The sequence below is a fragment of the Rhinolophus sinicus genome, linkage group LG14 (assembly GCF_036562045.2).
Source record: "Rhinolophus sinicus isolate RSC01 linkage group LG14, ASM3656204v1, whole genome shotgun sequence".
Classification (NCBI taxonomy): Eukaryota; Metazoa; Chordata; class Mammalia; order Chiroptera; family Rhinolophidae; genus Rhinolophus; species Rhinolophus sinicus.
In genome coordinates, this window is record NC_133763.1 from 28,075,097 (window position 1) to 28,089,644 (window position 14,548).

Sequence of the window (14,548 nt, forward strand, 5' to 3'; positions counted from 1 at the left end):
TTGCGAACTCATCCTAGAAAAAGTGCTACATACCTCATTGCTGAATATCACTACGGTCACCTTCGAAACACTCCCCTTGGGAAGCTATGTACCAATGCCAACACCTAGTCCACCCTTCAAAGCAATTTTGGAAAGCTTTCTGGAAGGGCCATTCAGAACTGTCATCATATTACACTTGATGTCCTAAATGTCATCCAAATGTCTTCTTTTCAATATTTCCTTTATCTTCAGGTAAAGAAAGAAGTCATTGGGGGCCAGATTGGGTGAGTAGGGAGGGTGCTCTAATACAGTTATTTGTTTACTGGCTGAAAACTCCCTCACAGACAGTGCCTTGTGAGCTGGTGCATCGTTGTGATGCAAGAGCCATGACCTTTTGGCAAAAAGTTCAGGTTGTCTTTTTCATGCAGCCTTTTCAATATATACAAATAGTAAACTTGATTAACTGTCCAGTTGGTACAAATTCATAATGAATAATCCCTCTAATATCAAAAAAGGTTAGCAACATTGGGACAACCAAGATGGCGCAGTAGGTATACGCTGTACTTACCTTCTCTCACAACCACATCAAAATTATAACTAATCTACAAAACCACCATTGTGGAGAGCGGGCTGTCAACTGACAAGGGCCTTGCAGACTGCAAGGTCATTAAGAGAATGGCCTTGCCTCAGCAATCTTCCCAGGAAGAACAAGATAACACTAATGCAGCCACAGACGTACAAACTTGCCAATGTACAGAATGGAATGTTCTACTGATACTTACTTGTTCTGTTAATATTTACTTGTGTAGACTATTGTTCTAAGACAGTATAAAACTGTAAATAATAAAAACCGCGCCACTGCTCCGCCATCCGTGGACGGTGGACCTCCGGATCCCAGCTTTCCTGTCTCTGTGTCTTTTCTCAATCTCCTCACCCTTTCCCCTCAGGCAGAGCCCTCCTAGTCGCGTGGGCCGTGACAAGTGGCACCCGAACAGGGACCTGAGTACAGGAAGCAAAAAAAACGGACAAGTAGAGGGCCATCCTTTGCTGCTGAGTGGAGTGGTGTGGCGCCCACCAAACACAGGTGAGGAGACTCCCCTCGAAATTTAAGTGAGAGCTCTCAAAATTTAAGGAGGAGGAGGGGAGCAAACCGAGTATAATCGGGAATAAAACATGGGACAGCATGGGTCCAGAGAAAGGGACCTCTTTGCGCAAATGCTAAAGGCTATGCTTAACGCTCGTGGCTGTAATATTCGCTTAGGCCAGGTAATGGAACGCCTATCTTTTGTACATGATATATGCCCTTGGTTCCTCGAAGAGGGCACGCTCAATCCCACTACTTGGGAGAGAGTTGGGCAGCAGCTCTGTGACCACTTCACGGCTGAAGGCCCCTCTAAGTTCCCCATTCCCACCTTTACGCTTTGGAACTTAACAAAGGACTCACTTGACCCCTTGCCAGAGGTTTCAACATTACCACCCCCCTAATCGCAGGGAGAACTATCTCAGGTCTTAGATCATGTGGAGAGGAATAAAGCACTGAAGTGCTCTGGCGCTCCCTTGACGCTGCCAGTACAGGATAAACCTCCACCCCCCCACCCCCGACTCTGACAGGGAACTTCAGGATGAGGGACAAAAATATCATAATCCCCCCCATGCCACAGGCCCTCAGGACTCTGATACGGATGATGAGTCTTCCCCTTCAGCCGACCTCCTTGCAGCCTTTGCTAAACTCTCCTGCGGAGCGCTGCCACAGGCACCCCCTCCTACCCCCACCTTGCCCACTGCCGCTGCACTGCCTGCGCCCAGGGCTCGGGAGGGGGCCTGCAGAGAAGCCCACCCCCGCCCCCCGCCGCTCCTGGGCTCGCGCCATGAGGCTCTGGCTGCCACTGCCCCTAGCGCCGGGCTAGGGCGATCCGGACGCCGCCCCGGTGCGCAGCCCCCTCGGGCACCATGAGCCCTCTGCTCAGCCGCCTGCTGCTCGCTGAGCTCCTACAGCTTCAAAAAGACATTTAACAAAAAGGGGAAGAAATAGGGCACCCCTCGCTGATACAATTAACAAGAGGTATGTTTATTTTAATTTTTTTTAATTCTTCTGGCTCTAGCACAGAACCGCACCTTGGGTGCACAGCTGCACAAAGACATTTTAACAATCTCCATGGTCCTAAAGCCTTGGAAAATGTGCCCATTTGGTGGAAAGATATTCAAACTAATCAATGGCAGTCAGAAACCTTGTTAACATGGGGGCAAGGTTATGCTTGTGCTTCTCCAGGACCGGAAGAACGTCCTTTGTGGGTGCCCAGTCGGTGTATTACACCATATCACAAACAACGCACCAAAGACAAGCCTGACAGTCAACTGCAGGAAGAACCGAAAGATTTATTGGACTTTCAGTTGTAGCTATTATGGAAATAATTGCTATAACCACTGTAGCTGCCGTTTCTGGAGTAGCTCTACACCAAATGGTACAGACCACTAAATTTATACAAAAATAGCATAAAAATGCTAGTAAATCTTGGTATCAACAAGTTAAGTAGATCAAAAAATTAATGTTAGATTAGCTGACTTACAAACTACTGTTGTATTTCTTGGTGATCAATTGAAAATATCTCCATACTATGATTACTTTAAAATTAATTAAAATATATGTACCTATTGTAACCCCTTTCTCTTACAATCAAACTTGTACCCCTTGGTCTAAGGTACAAGCCCATCTCCTGGGACATATGCCCAATCTCACTGTGGACATTTTACAACTACAACAAGAAGTTGATCAGATGTCCAATGCCAAGCTTCAACTCCTCCCTGGAGAGGAGACACTTTCTGCAGCTACAGAAGGACTTTCTACTTTAAACCCTGTCAATTGGATAAAGACTTTAGGTAGAGGGTTTGCAGGTACTATTGCTATTCTGTTTATTGTTTTATGTTTATTTTGTTTAGTCCTCAGAGGTGGACAGACAGCCCCTTCATCATGAAGTTCTTTTTCATCAAGAAATTCTTGACATTCAACATACATACAAACCCATTCTCAACCCAGCCAATTTAGCTCAACAGTTGCTTACCCAACTCAAGAGGTTTAACCCGTTTAACCTTCTCCGACATTCATTCTGGTTTCTATGTAGTATCTTTGTTCTAGTATTTACTGTTTTGTATTTTTTCAGTCGGCTACCAAGTCATTCAACACCGACTCGTAGACCTCCTTCTTAATCAACACCAGTTACGGCTTAAAGCAGAAAGAGAAGAGGGAGATGCAGAGAGTGGGTTGTAGGCTGACAGGCGCCTCAGGCCTCGGGCCTGAAGCCTCGCCCCAACATCTCACCCCAGAAAAATTTAGATAACACAAGAGTCTGTGAGACTGATCCTTTTGGGGACTTTACCTCACCTTTGCGCTTACACCTTATGTCCCCGTTTGGCCCCAAAAGATGGCTGGCTAGTCAATGACGGGTAAGATTCCTCAAGGGAGGAACGACCTAAGCCAGACACAGCCACATAGGGGCCATCTGGAGAACTCGACCCCAAAAAGATAACTGGCTAGTCAAGGACGGGTAAGATTCCTCAAGGAAGGAACAACCTAAAACAGACAGTTGCATAGGGGCCATCTAATTGGCTATATTCAATGATAGAATTTAACATTAGTTCTCCATCTATTATAAGTTTCAACATAAGGTTCTGTCCCTTGGAGAGACACATACATTTACTATTACATTCATGACTCTTTTATCAGACTAAGGTCATTTTGGTTTAAATCTATTTTTCTGGTCTTATATATAAGACTTATAGGTTACTGCTTAAAGCAAAAAGAGAAGGGGGATACATGGGGAGCGGGCTGTGAGCTGACAAGGGCCTTGCAGACTGCAAGGTCATTCTCATGGGAAGCCTTGCCTCAGCAATCTTCCCAGGAAGAACAAGATAACACTAATGCAGCCACAGACGTACAAAATTGCCAATGTACAGAATGGAATGTTCTACTGATACTTACTTGTTCTGCTAATACTTACTTGTGTAGACTATTGTTCTAAGACTGTATAAAACTGTATGAATAAAAACTGTGCCACTGCTCCGCCATCGCGGATGGCGGACCTCCCGATCCCAGCTTTCCTGTCTCCGTGTCTTTTCTCAATCTCCTTACCCTTCCCCCTCAGGCAGAGCCCTCCTAGTCACGGGGGCAGCGACACACCATTATTGAGAATTGCCTAAAATCAAACTGAAGTGAAGCCATTCAACTAAGGACATGCAGAAGCCACCTAGACTGGTAGGAAGGGTAGAGACACGGAACTGGCTGGTCCCACAGCTGCATGTGACCATTAATGACTGGGAAGGATATTGCGGTTGTGGGGCGTCCCCCTGATCCCCAGTGGAGCGAGAGGTCCCAGTCCCATCCCAGCCCAGGATTCCAGTGCCAGGGAGAGAAGTCCCTGTAATTTCTAGTTGTGAAAACCAGAGGAGATTGTGACTGAGTGAAACTGAGGGCGGCTGCACTCCCAGGCACTCCTCTTAAAGGGATTGCAAGCGGACTCACCTCCCAACAGAATCACTCACTCTCAGCTCCAGCGCTGGGGCAGCGGCTGGAGAAGCAGCAGGAACATATGGTGGGGAATTGAGTTGTCCGGCTTGGAACAGGGTGCTGGAGAGGCGGCTTTCTCCTGGACGGGCGAGCTGGTAGAGACTATTGTTTCTTTGCTGAGCCCTCCCCCATCCCCATGTGTGCAGCTGCCATATCTGAGTCTCCAACATTTGTATGCCACGCCCTGGCGATTTAGGACCCGGCCCCGCCCAACTTTCAGGCACACCCAGGCTGCTTCCCGTGGCTTTTTTGTGCAGACCGCCTGCCTTGGCTCAAGCTGCAGACTTTCCTAGAGTCTCTCAGGGGTTTGCAGAGCCCAAACAAGCAGCACCTGGCTTGAGTGTGTCGTGTGCCACTGGGTGAGCAGCCCTAAGCGTAGCACTAGCGGCGGTCAGCCTTGGTTTGCAGCTTGGCCTCTCGAGGACCTTCCAAGCACAGCAAGGATAGCAGCCATTGGTGCATTTCTTTGCGGCTCTTGCCGGGTGGGCCCCGGTTGGGACACGGGCTGTGACTGGACTTGATCTGCAGCGATACCCTCCAAGGTGGTCCTGGAGCTGATACCCGCAGTGGCCAACTTCCAAACAAACTAGAGTATTACCCAGATGCCTCCAAGAACAACACACACAAGGGGTGGACTAAACAGGAACCAGAGTTCTACTGAGGGAGATCCTGCTCTGTAGTATCAGCCCCTGTACAACAACTCTTCCATTGTACTCAAGGCCAGTCCTCACAACCAGGGAACCCAAGGGTCAGTCCCTCCCACTGATGTGCAATTATCAACCAAGGCTCAACTACAAGAGGCGGGCACACACAACCCACACAAGGGACACACCTGGAGTGCGTGGCTCAGGTGACCAGAAAAACTGCTCCACTGAACCCCACAGTACACCTACTACATAAGGCCACTCTACTAAGACCAGAAGACATAGCAGTCCTACCTAATACATAGAAGCAAACACAGGAAAGCAGCCAAAATGGGGAGACAAAGAAACATGTCCCAAATAAAAGAACAGAACAAAGCTCCAGAAAAAGAACTAAGCAAAATCATGACAAGCAATCTATCAGACACAGAGTTCAAAACACTGGTTATAAGAATGCTCAGTGGTCTCAGGGAGAACTTCAACAGAGATAGGAAGCATAAAAGTGGAGATGGAAACCATGAAAAAGAACCAGTCAGAAATAAAGGACACAATAACAGAAATGACGGATATATTAAAGGGAATCAACAGTAGATTAAATGAGGCAGAGGATCCAACCGGTAATGTAGAAGATAAGGTAGCAGAAAACACCCAACCAGAACAGCAAAAAGAAAAAAGAATCCAAAAAGTTGAGGAGAGTTTAAGGGGCCTCCGAGACAGTATCAAGCGTACCAACATTCGCATTATAAGAGTACCAGGAGAAGAGAGAGAGCAAGGAATTGAAAACCTATTTGAAGAAATAATGACAGAAAACTTCCCTAACCTGGAGAAATAGACATACAAGCCCAAGAAGTGCACAGTCCCAAACAAGATAACCCAAAGAGGCCAACAGCAAGACACATCATAATTAAAATGCCAAAAGTTAAAGAGAATCTTAAAAACAGCAAGAGAAAAGTAGTTAGTTACCTACAAGGGAGCCCCCATAAGACTGTCATCTGATTTCACAACAGAAACTTTGCAGGCAAGAAGGAGTAGCTGGAAATATTCCAAGTGATGAAAAAGCAACGACATACAACCAAGATTATTCTACCCAGCAAGGCTATCATTTAGAATTGAAGGACAGATAAGGAGCTTCCCAAACAAGAAAAAGCTGAAGGAGTTCACCACCACCAAACCAGTATTACAAGGAATCTTATAGTGACTTCTTTAAGATGGGAGGGGGTCGGGATGGGTGAAAGGGGAAGAGATTAAGAAGTACAAATTGGTTATTATACAGTAGTCATGGGGATGTAGGGTATAGCATAAGGAACATAGTCAACAATATTGTAATAACTAGGGATGGTACCAGATAGGTACTAGATCTATCAGGGTGACAGATGGGAATGGGGCTGGGGACAGGGTGAAAAGGTGAAGGTATTAAGAAATACAAATTAACAGTTAATACAGTATAGGGAATATAATCAACAATGTCGTAAAGATCATGTAAGGTGCCACATGGGCACTGGACTTATCAGGGGGATCACTTCATAGACTGTGTCCAATGTGCTATACACCTGAAGCTAAGTAGAGTAATATTGAATGTCAACTGTAACTAAATATATACGTATATATAGTCATGGGATGTGGCGTAGAACACAAGGAAGATAGTGGTATTGCAATAGCTATATAAGATGTCAGAGGGATAGTAGCTTGGGGAATGGGTTATCACTTTATGAGGGGTTTAAATGTCTAACTATTGTATTACTTTGTACACCTGAAATAAAAAAATTAAAATTAAAAAAGGTTAGCAATATCGTTGCAACAAGTTCACAAACTTGTCACACCACGTATGCATGGTTTTTGGTTACCATGGTTTAGTCAAATAACATCAGTCCCCCAACAAAACAGTTCAAACTTCAGTTACTACAGATATTAACTATGAATAATTGCCTAAAGTACAAACTTTGCTGCTAATTCTTCAGCCCACAAATCACTATATAAATAAGAGATGAGCATTCTATAAGTGGCCAATCACTTCACATCTTTCGAAGTCTGTTGGTGATAGGTCAGTTCATATTTGTCACTCAGTTCTCTTACAGACAGCAAAGCATACAGTATTGTTGTCTCCTTGTCTACCAGTGGTAAACCTATGTGACAGTCTATAAAAATATAGTTAAAATAGGAAATTAGCCAACAAAGATGAAAGTGTAACAAAGAAACAGGTAACACTGGAAGTGAAATTTGAAACAAATGTAAATAGTCATAGAAGAAATACCCAACCATGGGAATGTTGAAGAGGCTCTAGATGAACAGCCAAAGGACCTTTGTGAAGGCGAGCTTATTGATGTAAATGAGGAAAGTGACTATGAGGAAAGGATGACAATGTCCCAGAGGAAGTGAAAAACTTCACAATAAAGAAATTCTCAGAGAGATTTCCTAACACTGAAGGCAGAAAGGATAAAACATTGGAATTCTTAATGTCATTAATGTTTAAATTACAGTATACTAAACAAATATTAGTTTACTATTTTATTCACTTTCCTACATACTTGTAACCACAAGAAGTTTTTAATGGTTTAGCAAACATTTTCAAATACCACAGAATAATCATAATTTTTCTCACTTAGTAAGATTGCAGTTTCAGTTTGAACGGTCATTTTTACCCTCCATCCCCCCCCTCCCGCCTGTAATACTGTGCAAAGACTACCTGTATATTATTTAATCATATTATCAAAGCAAATGTATATCAAGAACATCCTGGTTAACTGACCTAGAAAACACTACCAGGCCAATTAGTAAAGTCTCAAGATGGAAATACACTAAACTACTACAGTTCAGCTCTTCTATTGTTTAGTTCCCAGGTTCCATGTTATGATTTACGCATGCAAATCTGTTCTATTACTATTCCAAAGTTCCACCCATATATAAGTGTCCTCAACTTGAAGATGGGGAAAACAAAATCATGTCCAATCTTTGTATAGAAGGAATGGGGAAAGCAAGGCTTAAGAGATTCAACGGCAGGACAAGCATAGCACAGTAATCTATTAGTGGCAGCAGGGGAATTAAAACACAGTTCTTGTTCCAGTATACACAAAGATGCCCACTTCTGACGAGGAGAATTAGGTTTTATTTCAGTTTTGTTTTCCACCCATATGGCTTACATAAACCTATGAAAGAAAAAATACTCCTTTTTTTTTTTGATCTCTCAGTACTTTGACATTTTAGAATCATGTACATTCATAGCCCCACTGTAACACTTAAGTATAACTAAAGTAATAGCAAATTTTAACATTTCACATTGCAGTGTATCCTGAATGGGATCCCGGGACAGTAATGGGACATGAGGTAAACACTAAGGAAATCTGAATATGGTGTGGACTTTAGTTAATAATGTGTCAATATTGGTTGACAATTGTGCAAATGTACCACAGTAATGTAAGACGTTAAGAGGGGAAAATGAATATGAGGTATAAGGGAACTCTGTACTATATTCACAACTTTTCTGTAAATCAAAAACTATTCTAGAATAAAAAGTTTTTTAAGAAAACTATTGCACGTACTTGTTTATCTAACACTAATTTTTTATTAGCATTAGTACATAATAAAACTTTTGAATCACAGGTACTAAACGTACTAATTTCTATTCCCTATAGTACCTTTTCCCATAGCTTTCTTAAAAGCTATGTCCTATGGAATTTTCTTGACCCCCAGAGGTGACTCTGCTTCTTGGAAAAGAGTAGGGTCTCCACCACAGCCCTACATCCATCTGAAAGCATCTAAGAGTCTGAAACAAGGATTCTGCTAGGAAGTATGAAACCCACTTTCTAGCCTAAAAGGAAGTAAGATTTACGACTTGAAGAATATTCCAAATTCATATTTCCTCATAACAGAAAGAGCACTAGACCAAGGATTTTAAAAAAAAAACAAAACTGGATTCTAATCTTGACTCCATTAGTAACCACCTATGTAAAACCTTTCATTTCTCCAAGCATCAGTTTTCTCATCTGCAAAATAAGAGGACCAACTGGAAGGGAAAATATGTTTCAGCTTAAACATCTCAGTAGAATCACAATTTTTTCCAAAAATTTTTCTTCTAGTAAGAGAAAGGATAAAATATATGACTTAGCTAATGCACATTAAAATATAATGCTTTTAAAAAGATCAAAAAATAATTGTCAGGGTTTTTTTTTTTCCTTTGGGGCCTATTATCAAACTATTTTTATTGAGATTATTTTGACTTAAATAAAAAACATGTATTACATCCATCTAGCTCATCTAATTTTAAATTACAAGCTGTATCACATTTATTTCACAAATATACAAGTAGTGTTTACCTCCCATGCCACCGAGAGGCAAACAATACAAAGTTTAACTAATAAAAAGTAAAATTTAAAGTTTCAAAACATATCCCAAAGCTGCTTCAGCACTCATCCCTCTCCCAATTCAACAATACTATCAATGACATAAAGCAAAGACTATGAATAAATGGAATAATATTAAACTGATCAGGGCAAGTTTTTCGCAAGTTTCAAAACGAATTTCAGTTCTTCAAGAAAGCTCAACTAACTGCCTAAAATACATTCTTTGTAATTATGCTAAGGTTTCTAATCTCATGAAATCTAAAAACAGAACGAAACTGTAACAATTAGAAAGCTGAATATCAGCTATAGAAAAACTATACACACTACAGAAATATAAACTATAGAAAATACACACTCCCAATGTTTAATATGCTAATAATTTATCAGCAACTTATTTATAATTTATATTTGACTTCAGAAAGTAACTACACATGGTTAACAAAAAGTATCTGCCATTAAAATCATCTAGTATTTGGTCTTTTCAAAATATTTTCACCCTCTCATATGTATGTGAGAAAAAATCATGTGTAAATAATCATCGCAATCCATAAAATAAAAACTATGAAATTAAATGCACCATTTTATTACTAAATTTTCAAGAATCTATAGATACTAAGTACACCTCTTTAAAAAGATATGGGCCCATTCATAAGCACACTAGATTTCAAATACGTATCAGGTACAGTAATTAAAGCTGTTAACACTAAAAAGTCACTTTTTAAATAATCCTTGCTTTATTAGTTAACTCTGACCCCGAGTACACTGAACTATTCCCCCAATGCTAAAATCATTATAGATCTTATCATCTATGACACCTACATAATAAATTATATTATTATGACACAGTCTTCCGTTAAAATATGTGTAGAATGTATCCTGAAGTATTACCTTGAAAGTACCAATCACAATAGACACTGAAGCCTTCCATTTTAGCAGAGATTTGAAAATTCGTTTTATTATGCAATGATGACATGAAATATCAAATCACTGTTCTATAATCCTGCTTCCAAAGATCATACGCATTAACACTTTTAAGTAGTAAAACTTCATTTTCAATTTAACATTTTTCAAATGTTCAAATCTCTAAAACTTCAGCGTTAAAACTTAATTTCAAAGTCTGTGCTAATAGAAAACCAAACATTGTATTCAGTACGACAGGGAAGTTAAACAGCTATCTAAGAAACCACGTTTTTGTTCAGTTAGCTTTCAACTTGTTCTGACTTTTTTCTGTTTGCACTGCAGTTTTTCACTTAAATGAAAAAAAGATAACGTATTCAATGAGATACGAATGGTCATCTCTCCGTTATTTCAAAAAGCAACAGTCCTCTTCTCATTAGTCCTCTCCTCCTGCACCCATGCCAAGACGAGTATGGGGGAAACTGGACCCCCATTCGACCCAATACGCTCGGTAACCAGATCCCACCTTGCATGTCGGAGGTCGACACCCGCCCACCTACGGCCCTCTCGCCTCACTCTCACACTTGCCTTCCGCTCAACACTCGGACAGATACCCGCTAGACCCTACGTGTGCACCCGCGTCTGCGTCACCCCGCCCCTAGACCGCGGGCGCGCGACCGATGAGCGAGCACGACCCGCTGCCCCCGACGGCCGCCCCGGGCCCTCCACGCCGGTCAAGCCTGGACCCTCCCCTGTCCAGGGCTTCGCTCGGACAGGAGCCCGGCGTCCGAGAAGGCGCACTCCGGCTTCACCCACACGGTCAGCGCCCGGCTGCTAGCAGCAGGCTAAGGGTCAGAGCTGGGTCGGGATGGGAAAGTACACAGCCCGGCCCGGGAACCGACCTGTGGAGACCGCCATCTTCTCCTGCAGTCCAACGCAGCCGTCTGTACGCACGGCAACGTAGTGCGTCACTTCCGGGAACGCGCTGGCCCGCCAGCCTCGCAGATTTCTTTAGCGTGTAACTATGGACTCCGCCCCCGGCGGCGGGCAGTTTAGCTACCTGGGCCAAGAGGGTTGCTGCCGTTTGGGCAACTTCCTGAGACTCTACAATTAATTCAAAATAAAGCGTTAAAGGACAAGTTCATTGGAAGGGTTGGGAGACAAAGTTGAGTCAATCACCGCAATGTAGAGCAAATGACAAAGAGAAAATATTACTTAAAAGTCATGTGCATTGGAGTGGGGCTTTGATCTCCAATACCTCAGCCGCCTGTGCTACAAGCGCATGCGCGGAGATGTTCTGTAAGAGAAGCGCTGGTTTTCAAACACTTAGTGCGTTTTAAAATATATATATAACATCAAATATTTGTTACATATAATATATTTATGTTAATATGTAAAATCTCTAAGAATGCTTTATGTTGATTAAATATTAAAATGATAATTTGATATATTAAAGTACATTATTAAAATAAGAGCCATAGCAAAATATGGGCATTGACAATTGTGTGTTGAAAAATGATTCAATAGAGTTGGACGAAAAATATTTCAAGAAGCCCTAAGAATTAAACCAACGTATTTCATTATTCATATTTTACTTTTAAGATATGCATAATAGTGAATCGATTAAAGTCTATGTGTAAGTCTAAAAGTTATTTTTTCGCCAGAGGCTCACACGGATATCCAAGAGAGGACTCAACCTGGAATAGTGGTGACTGAGTTCTTATCTCCAAGCAAGAAGGAATTCAAGAGCAAGACAGATGCAGGAAAGCGAAAGTGATTTATTAAAAATGAAAGTACACACTTGAGAGGAAAGCACAGATGAACTCAGAATGAGTTGTCCCTGAGGAAGTCACGATCAGGGGTATTTATCCCTCCCAGAGTGAGAATTGGTGATGTAGCATCCCTCTGGTTCATTCATTCCTACCCCTGGGCTGGACTCTCCATTTCCCGCTTTTTCTTCCTTCACTGGTTCTCCGGAACTGTCATGGCATTGGACATGATGGGAGTAGTAGTAACCGCAATGTAAATGATATTATAATAACATTATAATTAGCTGAAGTTCAGTTCCTGGTCTTTGCGATCAGCCTAACTGGATGAAACTGGTTCTTGTTTTTCCTCCAGCTACAGGTACTGGATACAGTCACTTGTTACATATGTAGCCAGTGAAGCACCGCATGTTGTACCCTGGAGAAGATGTCAATTTCCTAGGCTATCCTGCTTCAGTTTCAAAGACTATAAAATAAAATTTCTGGGCCAGCCAGGTGGCTCAGGCGGTTAAAGCTCCATGCTCCTAACTCCGAAGTCTGCCAGTTCCATTCCCACATGGGCCAGTGGGCTCTCAACCACAAGGTTGCCAGTTCATTTCCTCGAGTCTCAACCACAAGGTTGCCAGTTCATTTCCTCGACAAGGTTGCCAGTTCATTTCCTCGAGTCCCGCAAGGGATGGTGGCAGCGCCCCCTGCAATTAGAATTGAACACAGCACCTTGCGCTTAGCTGCCGCTGAGCTCCCAGATGGCTCAGTTGGTTGGAGCGCATCCTCTCAACCACAAGGTTGCCGGTTTGACTCCCGCAAGGGATGGTGGGCTGTGCCCCTGCAACTAGAAAACGGCAACTGGACCAGGAGCTGAGCTGCGCCCTCCACAACTAAGACTGAAAGGACAACAACTTGAAGCTGAACGGCACCCTCCACAACTAAGATTGAAAGGACAACAACTAGACTTGGAAAAAAGTCCTGGAAGTACACACTGTTCCCCAATAAAATCCTGTTCCCCTTCCCCAATAAAATCTTTAAAAAAATAAATAAATAAAATTTCTAAGTACTTAGGAAGAATTATGTCATTCAAAAAAGCAAAGATTTTACATCCTTAGTTTTCACTCTAGTGACACAGTAGAATGTTACTATGTAACCATCATAGCTCCCAATAGCTGCTTCACAAATATAGATAGTAGCATTTAATACTATCATTCCAAATTTTATATGAAACTGAACCTCAAAGAATTGTAATGACTTTCCTAAGAGCACATATACCAATAGTTACAACAGAGCTGGGATTTTTAACAAAGTTGTGACTCAAAAGTCAATATTCTTTTCATTCCTGGTTTTCTTCACAATGATTGTCCTGATAGTAGATGCTGATGCTGCTTTAGTGGTACTCACCAGTCTGAAACTTTAACTGTTAGCGGTAATTGTTATGCAGAGAGGGGTAATTACATCTGAGGAGGGGATTCTTAGTTAAATCCTGAACACGTACCCTATCTCTTAACATGTAAAAAGCTTTGGGAAAAGAAAGACCTTATTCTTAATTTCTGAATTTGGAGTGTCAGCTGTTTTTTCTTCCCAGGTAGTCCCAGGTATGTCCCCTAATATGAAATGACACTATATAGCATTCTTTTAATATTTGTTTCACTCTCTGTGGTAGGCAGCCTCTAAGATGGCTCCCAGTGATCCTCTCCTGATGTTCATGCCCTTGTTTTTTATAATCCTGTTGCCTTTTGTGTGGACTGAACTTACTAACTTCAAATGAATAAAATTAGTCAGGAGTACTGGAGTATAACTTCTAAGATTATGTTTTAATAAGACTGGGTTCCATCTTCAGTGTTCTCTTGCTCCCTTTGAGAGAAGCCAGCTGCTATACAGAGAGCTGCCCTATAGAGAAACCCACATGGCAAGGAACTGAGATTTACCTGTGTCTAACTGAGGCACTCAGTTCAACAGCCAACTAGAACTGAATCCTCAACAATCATGGGAGTGATCCTCCTCCAGTCAAGTCTTCAGATGACACTGTAGTCTTGGTCCACACCTTGACTGCCACTCTGCTAGGGAGCTTGAGGCAGAGGAACCCAGCTGAGGCATGCTCAGATTCCTGACCCAAGAAAAATGAGATAACAAATGGTTACTGTTTTAAGCCACTAGGTTTGAGGATAATTTGTTATGCAGCAATAGGAAACTAATACACTCTACCCACTTACTGTTATTGTATATTCACTAATCTTATAAATATTGTTTTAGTAAGCATTATGATATGTTTTTGAAAAACATCCAACCCAATTACACCTGGCTGTTGATGAATCACTATTGACATATATTTATCATTTTATTAGGACAGACTGATGGGTAATGGCAAATTTTAGT

The 14,548-nt window shown here is 42.0% G+C and overlaps 1 protein-coding gene and 1 long non-coding RNA gene across 5 annotated transcripts in view; one reads left to right on the forward strand and one right to left on the reverse strand.

The window, feature by feature from the left end:
- Positions 1 to 11,429, reverse strand: part of UBE2V2 (ubiquitin conjugating enzyme E2 V2) — a 41,551-nt gene extending 30,122 nt beyond the window's left edge. The window contains exon 1 of one of the 4 annotated variants that reach the window (XM_019718434.2): positions 11,318 to 11,428. In XM_019718434.2, the coding sequence (XP_019573993.2) occupies positions 11,318 to 11,333 (16 nt within the window). In that variant the 5' untranslated portion in view covers positions 11,334 to 11,428. Of the gene's footprint in view, positions 1 to 10,941; positions 10,964 to 11,317 lie in introns of those variants that run through there. The other 3 variants (XM_074318465.1, XM_074318463.1, XM_074318464.1) reach the window with 3 other exon arrangements.
- LOC141568448 (uncharacterized) lies at positions 11,095 to 13,206 on the forward strand. The gene is made up of 3 exons (XR_012491577.1): positions 11,095 to 11,234; positions 12,080 to 12,276; positions 12,537 to 13,206. It is a non-coding gene; the product is annotated as an uncharacterized LOC141568448 (long non-coding RNA).
- The last annotated feature ends 1,342 nt before the right edge of the window (positions 13,207 to 14,548 follow it).